This window comes from Leucoraja erinacea, unplaced genomic scaffold, assembly GCF_028641065.1.
Source record: "Leucoraja erinacea ecotype New England unplaced genomic scaffold, Leri_hhj_1 Leri_51C, whole genome shotgun sequence".
NCBI lineage: Eukaryota > Metazoa > Chordata > Chondrichthyes > Rajiformes > Rajidae > Leucoraja > Leucoraja erinaceus.
This window is the reverse complement of record NW_026576421.1, coordinates 198,264-215,548: the sequence shown is the minus strand read 5'-3', so window position 1 is coordinate 215,548 and position 17,285 is coordinate 198,264. Positions and strand designations below refer to the sequence as shown.

General features: G+C 51.8%; 1 protein-coding gene across 1 annotated transcript in view; it reads right to left on the bottom strand.

Moving 5' to 3' along the window:
- Window positions 1–17,285, bottom strand: part of dnah2 (dynein, axonemal, heavy chain 2) — a 130,114-nt gene that overhangs the window by 69,807 nt on the left and 43,022 nt on the right. Inside the window, 12 exon segments of the mRNA XM_055630719.1 lie at window positions 763–888; window positions 1,951–2,103; window positions 3,018–3,145; window positions 4,476–4,656; window positions 6,146–6,335; window positions 7,559–7,662; window positions 8,484–8,672; window positions 9,798–9,908; window positions 12,826–12,951; window positions 13,866–13,964; window positions 14,789–15,006; window positions 16,917–17,055. Of these exon segments, the coding sequence (XP_055486694.1) occupies window positions 763–888; window positions 1,951–2,103; window positions 3,018–3,145; window positions 4,476–4,656; window positions 6,146–6,335; window positions 7,559–7,662; window positions 8,484–8,672; window positions 9,798–9,908; window positions 12,826–12,951; window positions 13,866–13,964; window positions 14,789–15,006; window positions 16,917–17,055 (1,764 nt within the window).

The window sequence follows — 17,285 nt, the reverse complement described above, 5'->3', positions numbered from 1 at the left end:
TGGAGAAACTCAGCGGGTGCAGCAGCATCTATGGAGCAAAGGAAATAGGCAACGTTTCGGGTTGAAACCCAAAGGAAATAGGCAACGTTTCGGGTCGAAACCCAAAGGGTTTCGGCCCGAAACGTTACCTATTTCCTTCGCTCCATAGATGCTGCTGCACCCGCTGAGTTTCTCCAGCATTTCCATAGATAGAAACATAGAAAATAGGTGCAGGAGTAGAGGCCATTCAGCCCTTCGAGCCTGCACCATTCGCCATTCAATATGATCATGGCTGATCATCCAACTCAGTATCCCATCCCTGCCTTCTCTCCATACCCCCTGATCCCTTTAGCCACAAGGGCCACATCTAACTCCCTCTTAAATATACCCAATGAACTGTGTGGCCTCAACTACCTTCTGTGGCAGAGAATTCCACAGATTCACCACTCTGTGTGTGTAAAAAAAAATGTTTTCCTCATCTCGGTCCTAAAAGATTTCCCCCTTATCCTTACGACCATATGACCTAGAGTGCGGGGAGTGGATTGGAAAGTGCGATCAGTTCAGTTCATTAATGCATTTCGTTGTCTCTGTACTGTACACTGACAATGACAATTAAAATTGAATCTGAATCTGAATCGGATTGCCACATGTACGTGTACGGGCACAGTGGCAAAATAACACAGAGCTAGTGTGATCGGGTGTTCGATGTTCAGCATGGACCTGGTGGGCCGAAGGGCCAGTGTGAGTGCAGCATCTTTCAATACAATAAAATATCTGGCCTACCTTCCCGTAGTCCAAGACAGGGGTCTCCACACCGGGGAACAGGTCGTGGATAATACCAGCAAACAGCGGCATGTCGATGGAAGTCAGCTTGGCCATGTTCATGTCCTTCATGGACATCAGGAGGATCTAAACACACACACACACACACGGTGAATCACTGCTCATCACTATGGTGAATCACTGCTCATCATTGTAGACACACACACACGCACACACACGGTGAATCACTGCTCATCATTGTAGACACACACACGCACACGCACACACGCACGCACACACACACACACACACACGGTGAATCACTGCTCATCACATTGTAGACACACACACACACACACACACACACACACACACACACGGTGAATCACTGCTCATCATTGTAGACACACACATCACACACACACACACACACACGCACACACACGGTGAATCACTGCTCATCATTGTAGACACACACACACACACACACACACACACACACACACACACACGGTGAATCACTGCTCATCATTGTAGACACACACACACACACACGCACACACATGCACACGCACGCACACACACACACACACTCACACACACACACACACACTCACACACACACACACACACACACACACACACACACACACACACACAGTGAATCACTGCTCATCATTGTAGATACCTACACACACACACACACTTACACACACACACACACACTTGCTCTTACACACACACTTGCTTACTCACACACACACACACACACACTTGCACAATCCCACGTGTACACATTTTCACTGGCACACTCACTCTAGCACACGCACAGATATAATTACACGCCCTCAAACACAGACACGGACCCACCCGCCCACAACCATCCTAGTAAGTTGGTGTGGTGTGGGCCGAAGGGCCTGTTCCTGTACTGTACTGCTCTATGTTGTAAGGCATGCATGCATGCATGGTTCCCTGTGAAGCCCAGGACCCGACATGCATGCATGCATGGTTCCCTGTGAAGCCCCCGACATGCATGCATGCATGGTTCCCTGTGAAGCCCGGGTCCCGACATGCATGCATGCATGGTTCCCTGTGAAGCCCGGGTCCCGACATGCATGCATGCATGGTTCCCTGTGAAGCCCGGGTCCCGACATGCATGCATGCATGGTTCCCTGACCCGTGCAGAGCCACAGGGAGGGTTCGTCTCACCTCCTCGTCAGAGAGCTGGGGCTTGTCGCGGCGTTTCTTGCCGGCGTAGCGCAGCAGGGAGGTGAGGGCACGCAGGCCAAAGTCGTAGTGATCCTGCTTGGACAGTTGCTGCACCGCCAGCGAGTACAGGGTGTACACCTTCTTGGCCAGGGCCTGAGGGAGAGAGAGAGGGAGAGGGAGAGAGAGAGGGAGAGAGAGTAAGCTGCAAACTACACCATCTGTGTCTCATCCCCCCCCCTCCACAAGCACCCCCCGCACCATCTACAGCCACTTGCCCACGAGTGTAGAGTGTAGCTCCAGCAACGCTGAAGAAACTCATCGCCATCCAGGACCAAATAATCCACGTGACTTTACCCAGGGGAGGAGAACCAAGATAAACGGAGAGAGAGAGAGAGGGGGGCGCTGGAGTAACTCAGCGGGTCAGGCAGGCAGAAAAGCGGGTCTCTGGAGAAAAGGAAACGGTGACGTTTCGGGTCTTCAGGCTGAGCGTCAGGGAAAGGGGGAACGAGAGGCTAGGACGGGTTTGGAGGGATATGGACCAAACGTGGACCAGGTTTGGACTAGTGTAGCTGGGACATGTTGGGCTGGTGTGGGCAAGTTGGGCTGAAGGGCCTGTTTCCACACTGTATCACTCTATGACTAGTGTAGATGGGACATGTTGGGCTGGTGTGGGCATGTTGGGCTGAAGGGCCTGTTTCCACACTGTATCACTCTATGACTAGTGTAGATGGGACATGTTGGCCAGTATGGGACATGTTGGCCAGTATGGGACATGTTGGGCTGAAGGGCCTGTTTCTACACTCTATGACTAGTGTAGCTGGGACATGTTGGGCTGGTGTGGGCAAGTTGGGCTGAAGGGCCTGTTTCTGTGACTCTGGGACTGGTGTAGCTGGGACATGTTGGGCTGGTGTGGACAAGTTGGGCTGAAGGGCCTGTTTCTACACTCTATCACTCTATGGGAGATGTTGACGGTACTGTGGAGAAATAATGAATGGAGGATATGCAAAGAGCATGGATGATCAAGGACATGATGGGAGACATGAGGCAGCTGGTGCAGGAAAACATACCTTGCAGTTGCTGAATCCCTCAGCAAACAAGATGATCTCTGCGATCAGTGTGGAATCGGGAACCACCATGGAGATGGGCCTGAACATGGACTTCAGGTTGTCCGGCAACTCTGTGCGGCCAGCATACCCTGCAGCAGAGGACGTAGGTTTCAGGTGAGGGGGAAAAGATTTCATAGGAACCAGAGGGGCACCTTTTTCACACAAAGGGTGGTGGGTGTATGGAACAAGCTGCCGGAGGCTGGGACTATCGCAATGTTTAAGAAACATTTAGACAGGTGCATGGATAGGACAGGTTTAGAGGGATATGGAGCAAATGCAGGCAAGTGTTTGGAGTTTGTACGTTCTCCCCGCGAACTGCGTGGGTTTTCTCAGAGATCTTCGGTTTCCTCCCACACTCCAAAGACGTGCAGGTTTGTAGGTTAATTGGCTTGGTGTAAGTGTAAATTGTCCCTTGTGGGTGTAGGATAGTGTTAGTGTACAGGCACTACTGGTCAGTGTGGACCCGGTGGGCCGAAGGGCCTGTTTCCGTGCTGTATCTCTAAACTAAACTAAAGGTGGGACTAGTGTAGATGGGGCATGTTGGTCAGCATGGACAAGTTGGGCCGAAGGGCCTGTTTCAACGCTGTATTTCTAAACTAAACTAAAGATGGGACTAGTGTAGATGGGGCATGTTGGTCGGCATGGGCAAGTTGGGCTGAAGGGCCTGTTTCAACGCTGTATCTCTAAACTAAACTAAAGGTGGGACTAGTGTAGATGGGGCATGTTGTCGGGGGGGACTAGTGTAGATGGGGCATGTTGGTCGGGGTGGGACTAGTGTAGATGGGGCATGTTGGTCGGGGTGGGACTAGTGTAGACGGGGCATGTTGGTCGGGGTGGGACTAGTGTAGATGGGGCATGTTGTCAGTATGGCCAGAGTTGGGCCGAAGGGCCTGTTTCTGTGCTGTATCTCTAAACTAAACCAATGGTGGGACTAGTGTAGATGGGGCATGTTGGTCGGCATGGGCAAGTTGGGCCGAAGGGCCTGTATGACTCTATTTATCCCTGTACTTAGTGCTGAGGGTAGGAATCCACAACTCCATCTCATACATGGGGCCATTCCACACTCTGTAAATTGCTCCTGGTGTGTAAGGGAGTTGATGGGATAACAAACATGGAACTAGTGTGTGTAAGATGGAACTGCAGGTGCTGGTTTAAACCGAAGAAAGACACAACAAGCTGGAGTAACTCAGCAGGACAGGCAGCATCTCAGGAGAGAAGGAATGGGTAGTGTTACGGATCGAGACCTGAAACGTCACCTATTCCATCGCTCCATAGATGCTGCCGGGTCTTGACCCGAAACGTCGCCTATCCCTCCTTCACGCTGGTTAGGGATAAGGGCGATGATGGAGAGAGTGAGAACTAGTGGACAGTGGACATGGAGTTTGAGGGCCAGACTCCCCTCTGCCCTGGTGGCCTCACCCGGGTTCATGGTGATGAAGATGCCACACGACCAGACCAGGTTAATCTCACGGCCCTCGAAGATGAAGCGGGTCAGGCCAGCCGACAGCGCGGACAGGATGGAGAGGATCTGCTGGGCCACCACTGACAGCACCTCGATGTTGATGCGGTTAAACTCGTCGAAGCAGCCCCAGGCTCCAGTCTGCACACACAAAACATCCAACATCATCTCGTCAGCACATCGAGCCCACAGTCTAACAAGTGACGGCACATTGCATGGACCACAGGCTGCTGAAACTAAAGCAAGGCTGCAATTACCACACAAAGGGACACAGAGTGCTGGAGTAACTCAGCGGGTGGGTCAGGCAGCATCTGTGGAGAACATGGATAGGTGACGTTTCACAGAGTGCTGGAGTAACTCAGCGGGCGGCGGGTCAGGCAGCATCTGTGGAGAACATGGATAGGTGACGTTTCACAGAGTGCTGGAGTAACTCAGTGGGTCAGGCAGCATCTGTGGAGAACATGGATAGGTGACGTTTCACAAAGTGCTGGAGTAACTCAGTGGGTCAGGCAGCATCTGTGGAGAACATGGATAGGTGACGTTTCACACAGTGCTGGAGTAACTCAGTGGGTCAGGCAGCATCTGTGGAGAACATGGATAGGTGATGTTTCACAGAGTGCTGGAGTAACTCAGCGGGTCAGGCAGCATCTGTGGAGAACATGGATAGGTGACGTTTCACAGAGTGCTGGAGTAACTCAGTGGGTCAGGCAGCATCTGTGGAGAACATGGATGGGTGACGTTTCACACAGTGCTGGAGTAACTCAGCGGGTGCAGCAGCATCTATGGAGCTAAGGAAATAGGTAACGTTTCGGGCCGAAACCCTTCCGGGTTTCGGCCCGAAACGTTGCCTATTTCCAGAGGGGTTTCGGCCCGAAACGTTGCCTATTTCCAGAAGGGTTTCGGCCCGAAACGTTGCCTATTTCCTTCGCTCCATAGATGCTGCTGCACCATAACTCAGCGGGTGGGTCAGGCAGCATCTGTGGAGAACGTGGATGGGTGACGTTTCGGGTCAAGACCCTTCTTTAGACGGATTTCGGGGGGGGGAGAAGAAAGCTTGGAAAGGGGAGCTGCAGGACATAGTGTAGCATGGCAGGTAATAGGTCGACACTGGCGGGGCGTTTACCCTCAGTGCAGCCCCTCTGATACAGTGCCCCTCTAACATTGGGACCCCCCCAGTCTTGCCCCATGAATGTAAAGCTCAGTCACTATCACCCACCATGTGTGGGCTGTGCCCATGTACTGGGAGTGTGGGGATGAACTGCATCCTCTGGGTTCAGCTGGTAGGATTTGGCCGGAGACGTCCAATTCTGTCGGTCAGTGAATGTCCATTGGTGGGATAGTCTGGGGACACAACAAAAGGACGTTCCATCAGGAAGGAGATGAGGGGGAATTTTTATAGTCGGAGGGCGGTGAATCTGTAGAATTCTTTGCTGCGGACGGTGATGGAGGCCAGGTCAGTGGATATTTTTATGGCAGATTTGTGATTAGTACGGGTGTCAGGGGGTAATGGGGAGAAGGCAGGTGAATGGGGTTAGGAGGGAGAGTAGAATTGATGGGCCGAGTGGCCTAATTCTGCTCCTATCACTTATGACCTTATACACTGTATATTTTTACTGCTTCATCCACCCACCTGTGCCAGTCCAGAGTACATGCGTCCCATGGATTTGTAGTCCAGCCCTTCGGAGCAGTTGACCACGATGACGTACATGCCCAGAGACTTGCCCAGGTCCTTGACCGTCTCCGTCTTGCCCGTCCCAGCCGGGCCCTTGGGGGAGCCGCCTCGATGCAGGTGTAGGGCTGTTGTCAGGGTCATGTAGCACCTGGGAAGAGGCATAGAAACATAGACAATAGGTGCAGGAGTAGAGGCCATTCGGCCCTTGCAGCCTGCACCATTCGCCATTCAATATGATCATGGCTGATCATCCAACTCAGTATCCCATCCCTGCCTTCTCTCCATACCCCCTGATCCCTTTAGCCACAAGGGTCACATCTAACTCCCTCTTAAATATAGCCAATTAACTGTGTGGCCTCAACTACCTTCTGTGGCAGAGAATTCCACAGATTCACCACTCTCTGTGTGTGAAAAAAAAATGTTTTTCTCATCTCGGTCCTAAAAGATTTCCCCCTTATCCTTAAACTGTGTGTGACACCTTGTTCTGGACTTCCCCAACATCGGGAACAATCTTCCTGCATCTAGCCTGTCCAACCCCTTAAGAATTTTGTAAGTTTCTATGAGGTCCCCCCTCAATCTTCTAAATTCTAGCGAGTACAAGCCGAGTCTATCCAGTCTTTCTTCATATGAAAGTCCTGACATCCTTTCATTGTTCGGTTTGGTTTGTTGTCACGTGCAGGGTTGAGGTACAGTGAAAAGCTTTTTGTTATGTGCTGGTCAGTCAGCGGAAAGACAATACATGATTACAACCAACCCGAAGATACATGATAATCAAATTATGTTTAGTGCAAGGAAGTGTCTGATAGAGGTGGACAAAAATGCTGGAGAAACTCAGTGGACAAGGCAGCATGTATGGAACAAAGGAATAGGTGATATTTCGGGTCGAGACCCGGAAGCATCTAGTGTTTGGCAACGGGAGATCAGGTAGGTCCAGGCAGACTGAGCGAAGGTGTTCGTGAAACGATCGCCCAGTCTGCGTTTGGTCTCGTCGATGTATAAGAGTCCACATCTTGAACAAGGGATACAGTGGATGAGGTTGGAGGAGGTGAAGTTCACACAGACTGCCCAACCCATTGCCCACTGGATGCCTGACACTGTGCCAGCTCAGGACAAACAGCAAGGAGGCACAGAGGACAGTGGAAGCCAAGTCACTGGATGTTTTCAAGAGAGAGTTAGATATAGATCTGAGGGCTAACGGAATCAAGGGATATGGGGTGAAGGCAGGAACGGGGTACTGATTGTGGATGATCAGCCGTGATCATATTGAATGGCGGTGCTGGCTGGAAGGGCCGAATGGCCTCCTCCTGCACCTATTGTTCTATCCACCAGCAACAATACACAGAGTGAGTGAGAAGGGGGAGCAGGCCGCACCTGTCTGTGAGCGGAGTGATCACCAAACGACCTGAGTTGCCCAAGTACTCGTATCCGTACTGGAAGTGTGTGTTGGTCTGTCGGATTAAACAGTCGTCCAGGTCCTGCAGAACATAAAACAACAGTTAGACACAAAATGCTGCAGTAACTCAGCCGGACTAATTTGAGGAAGGACATTCTTGCCATTGAGGGAGTGCAGCGTAGGTTTACCAGGTTAATTCCCGGGATGTCGTATGCTGAGAGAATGGAGCAGCTGGGCTTGTACGCTGGAGTTTAGAAGGATGAGAGGGAATCTCATTGAAACATATAAGATTGTTAAGGGCTTAGAAACATGTTCCCAATGTTGGGGGAGCAGAGTCCAGAACCAGGGGCCACACACACAGTTTAAGAATAAGGGGTAAGCCATTTAGAACGGAGACGAGGAAACACTTTTTCACACAGAGAGTGGCGAGTCTGTGGAATTCTCTGCCTCAGATGGCGGTGGAGGCAGGTTCTCTGGATGAGCTCTCAAGAGAGAGCTAGATAGGGCTCTTAAAGATAGCGGAGTCAGGGGATATGGGGTGAAGGCAGGAACGGGGTACTGATTGGGGATGATCAGCCATGATCACATTGAATGGCGGTGCAGGCTCGAAGGGCCAAATGGCCTCTACTCCTGCACCTATTGTCTATTGTCTATTGACATGCAGCATCTCTGGAGAGAACATGGATGACAGTCACCCTTCTTCAGTCTGAAGATAGGTCTCGAACCGAAACGTCACCCGTTTTGTGTCTATCTTCCAGCATCTGTAGTTCCTTCCTACACATTCAACCTACAAACCTGTACGTATTTGGAGTGTGGGAGGAAACCAGAGCACGCGGAGAGAACTCACACGGCCACCAAGAGAACGTGCAAACTCCGTACAGACAGAACACAGATATACTGTACCTTGTCCCAGTATAGGCGGAGTTGGCTCAGCCAGTCGAAGGCCGTCACATCCATGCAATTAATCCTGTAGAGGCGGTCGATGACATCACGAGCGTGGACCTCCACCGTCACCAGCGCCACCACCTTCAGCCGCATGATCTTGGTCATGTTCCCTCGGATGGCCTCCGAGTACTTGTGTAACATGCTGACCTGGACGCACCAACGGCAAGCAGATGTTCACCCCCATCCATCCCTATCCTAACAGGGCCTTCTCATCTCATGCCCCCTCCCTCTCCTGCCTCCTCCCTCCTGCCCCCTCCCTCTCCCGCCCCCTCTCCACTACCGTGGTGACACTAACCCCCTTATGCACCCAGTCCAGATTGACGGGGAAGGCCGATCCAGTGTCGGGAGAGAAGATCGCGGGAACGCAGGCAATTATCTCCGCTGGAGGAGACGGAGAGGGACAGCTACAGCCAAGCTGGGGGGGTGAGTGAGGGGAGACGACCTCTCAAGGTCAGGCAAGGAAATAGGTAACGTTTCGGGTCGAAACCCGAAGGAAATAGGCAACGTTTCGGGTCGAAACCCGAAGGAAATAGGCAACGTTTCGGGTCGAAACCCAAAGGAAATAGGCAACGTTTCGGGTCGAAACCCAAAGGAAATAGGCAACGTTTCGGGTCGAAACCCAAAGGAAATAGGTAACGTTTCGGGTCGAAACCCGAAGGAAATAGGCAACGTTTCGGGTCGAAACCTGAAGGAAATAGGCAAAGTTTCGGGTCGAAACCCAAAGGAAATAGGTAACGTTTCGGGTCGAAACCCGAAGGAAATAGGCAACGTTTCGGGTCGAAACCCAAAGGAAATAGGTAACGTTTCGCGTCAAAACCCAAAGGAAATAGGTAACGTTTCGGGTCGAAACCCGAAGGAAATAGGCAACGTTTCGGGTCAAAACCCAAAGGAAATAGGTAACGTTTCGGGTCGAAACCCAAAGGAAATAGGCAACGTTTCGGGTCGAAACCCAAAGGGTTTCGGCCCGAAACTTTGCCTATTTCCTACCCTCCTGCCCCTCCCTCTCCTGCCCCCTGCCTTCCAGGACAAGGGGTCACAGTTTAAGGATAAGAGGGAAATATTTTAGGACCGAGATGAGAAGAACATTTTTCACACAGAGAGTGGTGAATCTGTGGAATTCTCTGCCACAGAGGGTAGCTTTCCACTGTACACATGGCAATAAACTTCACTGAAACCGGACTGATCTGAAACAGCTTTTCCCACAAGATTTGTGCTTTCATCTTCTACTGTAGCCACTGTAAACCCCGCAGACACACGCCGAGGCCGACTCACCTGCTTCCTTTTAATAACTCGCAGGGGTTTTCTGTCCTCGAGATCTTTGGCCGTTATCAGCGCCTTGGTGACGTCTGTTGTCCATTGGATCTGGCTGGAGGTGATCAGCATCTGGGGCAAAAAGACAAGAGTGGGCGGGTGGGCCGGCAACGTTAGAGGACAGCTTCAAGGATGGGGGGGAGAGCAGTGGTTGTTAACCTGGGGGTCATTTGGGGCTTTGCCGGGGGTTATGAAGGGGACACAAATAACATATCATTTTGGAAGGTAGACAAAATGCTGGAGAAACTCAGTGGGTGCAGCAGCATCTATGGAGCAAAGGAAATAGGCAACGTTTCGGGCCGAAACCCAAAGGTAATAGGCAACGTTTCGGGTCGAAACCCAAAGGGGGCCGAAACCCAAAGGAAATAGGCAACGTTTTGGGCCGAAACCCTTCCCTCGCTCCATAGATGTTGCTGCACCCGCTGAGTTTCTGGGCCGAAACCCAAAGGAAATAGGCAACGTTTCGGGCCGAAACCCAAAGGAAATAGGTAACGTTTCGGGCCGAAACCCAAAGGAAATAGGCAACGTTTCGGGTCGAAACCCAAAGGAAATAGGCAACTTTTCGGGCCGAAACCCAAAGGAAATAGGCAACGTTTCGGGCCGAAACCCTTCTTCAGACTGATGGGGGGTGGGAGCGGAGAAGGAAGGAAAAGGGAGGAGGAGGAGCCCGAGGGCGGGGGGATGGGAGGAGACAGCCCGAGGGCTAAGGAAGGGGAGGAGGCAGCAAGGGCTAACAAAATTGGGAGAATTCAATGTTCATGCCTGCAGGCTGCAGACTCCCCGCTCACTCTGGCCTTGGAGGAGACCCAGGACAGAGAGGTCGGATTGGGAATGGGAGGGGGAGTTGAAGTGCTGAGCCACCGGGAGTTCAGGTAGGTTCTTGCGGACCGAGCGGAGGTGTTCGGCGAAACGATCGCCCAACCTCCGCTTGGTCTCACCGATATAGATCAGCTGACATCTAGAGCAGCGGATGCAGTAGATGAGGTTGGAGGAGGTACAGGTGAACCTCTGTCGCACCTGGAACGACTGCTTGGGTCCTTGAATGGAGTCGAGGGGGGAGGTGAAGGGACAGGTGTTGCATCTCTTGCGGTTGCAACATATCAATTTGTTGGGCCCATGTTTGTTGGGCCACATACAGTGTTTTGTTCGCGTATGCACCTACTGGTGCCAAAAAGGTTAAGATTCAGATTCAGATTCAGATTCAATTTTAATTGTCATTGTCAGTGTACAGTACAGAGACAACGAAATGCATTAGAACCACTGGGATAGAGGTTCCTTATGCCCCTGTCCCACTTAGGAAACCTGAACGGAAACCTCTAGAGACTTTGCGCCCCACCCAAGGTTTCCGTGCGGTTCCCGGAGGTTTTTGTCAGTCTCCCTACCTGCTTCCACTACCTGCAACCTCCGGCAACCACCTGCAACCTCCGGGAACCGCACGGAAACCTTGGGTGGGGCCAAAGTCTCTCAGGTTTCCTAAGTGGGACAGGGGCATTACTCTTTCTCTTCTTGTGTACGGAGTGCACAGCCTAAAGTTGTCGGACAACTTGTTCTATTTGATCCTATTTGATTGTGCACGCCAGGTTGATTGCATTCGTCGAATCAGGGCGGACCACGTGAAGGTTGGTACAATCTCCCACCCCGTTAGTTTCTCTGAGAGGTGTGGTCGCTATGACAGGTCGCTCGAGGCCTGAAACAAATAGATTAGCTGTCCATGTGCAACTTGCCAACTTGTAGAAGGGTCTCGACCCAAAACGTCACCCGATCCTTCTCTCCAGAGATGCTGCCCGTCCCGCTGAGTTACTCCAGCTTTTTGAGTCTCTCTTCGCAACTTGGGATCTGCAGTTAATGTCCCTGCTGTTTCAAGTGAGTTAGATCAGGCACACAGTAATTGTCACCTTTCTCTGGGGGACATCTAAGGTTGTACGAACTGCTTCTCTCTGCGATGCCCAAACATTCAAGAGTTCTTTATCCCACATATTGCCCGCTGTGGGCAGGTTGGCCAGTTTCCATGCTTTGTACATTGTTCAAGGTGCAGCAGGCAGTAAAGAAAGCGAATGGTATGTTAGCTTTCATTGCAAAAGGATTTGAGTATAGGAGCAGAGAGGTTCTACTGCAGTTGTACAGGGTCTTGGTGAGACCACACCTGGAGTATTGCGTACAGTTTTGGTCTCAAAATCTGAGGAAGGACATTATTGCCATAGAGGGAGTGCAGAGACGGTTCACCAGACTGATTCCTGGGATGTCAGGACTGTCTTATGAAGAAAGACTGGATATACTTGGTTTATACTCTCTAGAATTTAGAAGATTGAGAGGGGATCTTATAGAAACTTACAAAATTCTTAAGGGGTTGGACAGGCTAGATGCAGGAAGATTGTTCCCGATGTTGGGGAAGTCCAGGACCAGGGGTCACAGCTTAAGGATAAGGGGGAAATCCTTTAAAACCGAGATGAGAAGAACTTTTTTCACACAGAGAGTGGTGAATCTCTGGAACTCTCTGCCACAGAGGGTAGTTGAGGCCAGTTCATTGGCTATATTTAAGAGGGAGTTAGATGTGGCCCTTGTGGCTAAGGGGATCAGGGGGTATGGAGAGAAGGCAGGTACGGGATACTGAGTTGGATGATCAGCCATGATCATATTGAATGGCGGTGCAGGCTTGAAGGGCCGAATAGCCTCTACTCCTGCACATAATTTCTATGTTTCTATGTTTCTATGTTATGAGTGTCTGGTCTATGCTGGAGGAACTCAGCGGGACAGGCAGTGTCTGTGGAGTGAAATGAACAGGCGATGTTTCGGGTCGGGACCCTTCTGTAGTCAGATGGACACACAAAGCTGGATTAACCCAGCGGGTGAGAGAAGGTGTATATTGTCCGGTGTGGGCAAGTTGGCCTGTCCCACTCTATATGACGGGGGCTGGTGTGAGCCTGTGAGGAACATCCTCTGCTCTGACCACTCACCTGGCCGGGCCACTCACCTGGCTCTGACCACTCACCTGGCCGGGCCACTCCTTCACCCACTTGTCCCGACGAGTCATCATTTTCTTCAGGGACATCCGGGCCTCCTTGAGCAGGTCCTTGAGAGTGAATCGCATGGTGCGTTCCACGTCGCAGAGCCAAGCCTGAGAGGGCAAGAACACATTGCAGCAACAGGGAGCGGGGCACACCTCAATGCACCTTCCGTAGTAAACTCAATTCCAGCAATGTTGAGTGTTTGATCCTTGACCAAGGGGACTCCTGTTTTACAGGTGAGCCCACCCTCATTAAAACAGCTGACTAACTTTGACAAAGACAATAGTGGGCCATTCTCTGGGAAGTGAACCGACAATTCACACACTTAGTGTGACATGTAAAACCATTTCTTGTCAGAGTTTAATCTCATCCGTTGCTATTTTCCCACCCACGGCACTATAATGCGTGTAAACATTCTAGCTTTTTGCAAATCCACAAGAGTTTGACAAGATAAAAGCCAGCCGTGGACAAAAAACGCCGCACACGTGACCTCTGACCCGAAACAAACATTGGCAGCCTGACATATAAACATTTCACTTGGTCAACTTCGAAAATAAAATATATGAATCATACAAAACAACATAGCTGTGATGCTTCCAGAATGAGAAAGGATTCTTTTGGGCCACACACGTGACTAAGAATGGGCCTGGTTCAGACAGGGAACCAGACTTGCAGCCGGACATTGTGGGCCACCAAGTCCCTCTGCAAGTGGGTGCTGGCACACGTACTGGACCCTTGCAGCTGGACACATTGTCTCTCACTGGGCCACCCCCAAGTCCCTCTGCACTGACTGCCCCCTCCACACCCACACCCCCCCGTCTCTCACTGACAGCCCCCTCCACACACACACACACACACACCCCCGTCTCTCACTGACAGCCCCCCCCACACACCCCCCCCCCCCCCCCCCCCCCCCGTCTCTCACTGACAGCCCCCTCCACACACCCCCCCTCTCCGTCTCTCACTGACGGCTCCCTCCAAAAGTGTCAGGAGTAGGCCACTCGGCCCTTCGATATCTCCCTACCTCCACTGGGCCCTCCAGCAAGGTGGGATGTTTGAACTCCACGTACTCGCCATCAGCGGAGAACATTCCTGCCGCTTCCAGCTTGTTGGTCACTCCCACCTGGAAATACAGAGATGGGGGCAGTGGGAATCCATCACAGCCTCTCTCCCCTCCCCCACTATCTGCCTCACAGTGGGGGGGAGGGGGGGGGGTCAGGGGGGCTGAAGTGGCAAGGCAGGAGTGAAAGAGGGTGAGTGAGAGGGGAGTGTGGGTACGAGGGGTGCAAGCCGGATGGGGGTTGCAGGGAGCGGGGGTAAGGGAGGGGAGGGGGGGGAGGGAGGGGAGGGGAGGGGGGGAGCAGGGAGGGGGAGAGCGGGGAGGGGAGATGGAGGGGGGGGGGACAGTGGGAGGGGAGGGGGCGGGAGGGGTTGGCGCAGAAGACCCAGAGGGAACAGTGGGAGGGGTGCATGTGCGAGGGGAGGGGTGGGGGGGGGGGGGGGGGGGCGTGCAGGGGGATCAGGGCAGTGAACACAGTCCAGAGTGAATGTGAATCCAAGTTAAGAGGGCATGTGTGTGGGAGAGTGAGTGTGGGTGAATGGTCAGTGGGTGGGGGCAGAGCTGGGTCTGGGGTGAATGGTCAGTGGGTGGGGACAGAGCTGGGTCAGCGGGTGGGGGCAGAGCTGGGTCTGGGGTGAATGGTCAGTGGGTGGGGACAGAGCTGGGTCAGTGGGTGAATGGCCAGTTGAATGGTGGAGATAGTGCTGGCCCCAGGGGTGAGGGAATGGTCAGCGGATGGACCTGGACTTGGGCTTGTGCTTGGATGGATGACGTGTCATGGTGCGGAGATGTACAAACATACACATGGGCAGGATATCCAGACAGTGACGCGGAGATGTACAAACATACACATGGGCAGGATATCCAGACAGCCGAGGCAAGTCTACCTTTTGCATCTTGAGGGTCTTGATGTTGTCGAAGCATTTCTTCATGTGGGGCTGCACGGCTGGGGGGTTGCGTGACTGCCCCAGGATCTCCAGCAGGTCATCGTTGGACAGGAAGTAGAAGCGCGGGAATATCTGCCGCTTGGTCTCCAGGTACATGTCCAGCGACTTCTCGATCTCCTCCAGCTTGCCGTTCATTCCGTTCAGGGAGTCCAGGAGACCTGAGGCAAACAAGGGCAGCCTGCGTTCTCACTCAATACAAAATAGGTGCAGGAGTAGAGGCCATTCAACCCTTCGAGCCAGCACCGCCATTCAATGTGATCATGGTTGATCATCCCCAATCAGTACCCCGTTCCTGCCTTCTCCCCATATCCCCTGACTCCGCTATCTTTAAGAGCCCTATCTAGCTCTCTCTTGAAAGCATCCAGAGAACCGGCCTCCACCGCCCTCTGAGGCAGAGAATTCCACAGACTCACCACTCTCTGGGTGAAAAAGTGTTTCCTCGTCTCTGTTCTAAATGGCTTACCCCTTATTCTTAAACTGTGTGGCCCCTGGTTCTGGACTCCCCCAACATTGGGAACATGTTTCCTGCCTCTAGCGTGTCCAAACCATTAATAAGCATATATGTTTCAATGAGATGTTTTACTAAGATTCAATACTACATCCCTAAAGAAGATGGTGCAGGTTTGGTAAAATTGTAAATTGTCCCTAGTGTGTGTGTGTAGGATAGTTTTAGTGTACGGGGATCACTGGTCAGCGCAGAGTCGGTGGGCCGAAGGGCCTGTTTCCGTGCTGTATCTCTAAACTAAACCAAACTAAGTGAGTTGAGGGTGGGCACAAAATGCTGGAGTAACTCAGCAGACGAGGCAGCATCCATGGAGAGAGGGAATGGGTGATGGAACCTCCATAGATGCTGCCTCATCCGCTGAGTTTCTCCAGCATTTTGTGTCTACCTTCAATATTATCCAGCATCTGCAGTTCTTTCTTACAAAATAGTCAATGCCTACTATGTTCTGTGTGCTGAAGCAAAGCAAGAATTTAATTGTCCTATACAGGGACACATGACAATAAACTCTCTTGAACTTGAAGTGAGTTGAGGAATGGCTTGCAGCGTTCAATGCAGTTAAGTGTGAGGTTAAACCAGGGCAGGATGTTCACAGGATGTTGGGCGAAAATGCATTTCGTTGTGAGTAGCTAAAATTGAATCTGAATCTCTGGGGAGTGTTTTACAACAGAGGGGTCTTGGAGTACAGGTACATACTTGCCTGAAAGGGGCGGTGCAGGTAGATAGGGCGGTCGAGATGGCTTTAGCTACATTGGTCCTCATCAGTCAGGGTATGAAGTTGGGATGTTTTATTACAATTGTACAACATGTTGGTGACTGTAGTTCAGTTTTAATCACCCTGCTATACTAAGCTGGAGATTAAGAGTTCACTGAAGATTTATAAGGCTTGGACTCTACTCCTCGTAGGGCATGAGGATGAGGGGGGATCTTATCGAGATGTACAACATCTTGAGGAGAATAGATAGGGTGAATGCACAGTCTATAATCCAGCATAGGGGAAGCAAGAACCAGAAGGCATGTTTAAGGTGAGGGGGGAATGATTAAATAGGAACCTGAGGGGCAACTTTTCCACACAGAAGATGGTGGGAGTATGGAATGAGCTGCCTGGGGAGGTGATTAAGGCAAGCACTATAACAGCATTTAACAGATAATTGGACAGGTATGTAGATACAGGATACAAGGCAAATGTAGGCAGGAGGGAGTTGCGTAGATGGGGCATCTTGGTTTAGTTTAGATTCGAGATACAGCGCTGAAACAGGCCCTCTGGCCCACCATCACCACCGACCAGTGATTCCCGCACATTAACACTATCCTACACACACACACACAGTAGGGACAATTTTATTTTTACAACATACACCAAACAAATGAACCTTACTAGCTGTACGTTTTTGGAGTGAGGGGGGAAACTCTCGGAGAAGACACACGGGGGAGAAGGAACAAACTCTGTAGCCGGGATGGAACCCGGGTCTCCAGCGCTGCAAGTGCTGTGAAGCAGCAACTCTCCGGCATGGACAGTTTGTCCCTCAGGCAGGGCTGCTCCTGTCCTAAGCTGACCGATCGTACCTGGATGATGGGTCCCTCGCAGGGCATTGGGCTCGAGGACCAGGCGATGCATTATCACCTTCCACTGGTCGTTGATGCTGTCAAACTCGGCCGACTCCTGAGGAAGCTGCTTCCTGATGTCCTCACCAAGGAAGATGTTCTGCAGTACACAAAGCCCCCCGGGGGGGAGAGGGGGGGGTGAGTTATTCACCAGGGCCAGCCTTGCACCCAACTCCCCTCCGCTCCTGATTGCACTGGGACTTAACATCAAGCGCTGAAACAGGCCCTTCAGCTCACCGAGTCCGTGCCGACCAGCGATCCCCGCACATTAACACTATCCTACGCACTCTAGGGCAACTTTAACAATGTTGTTTCACTTATTGATGAACA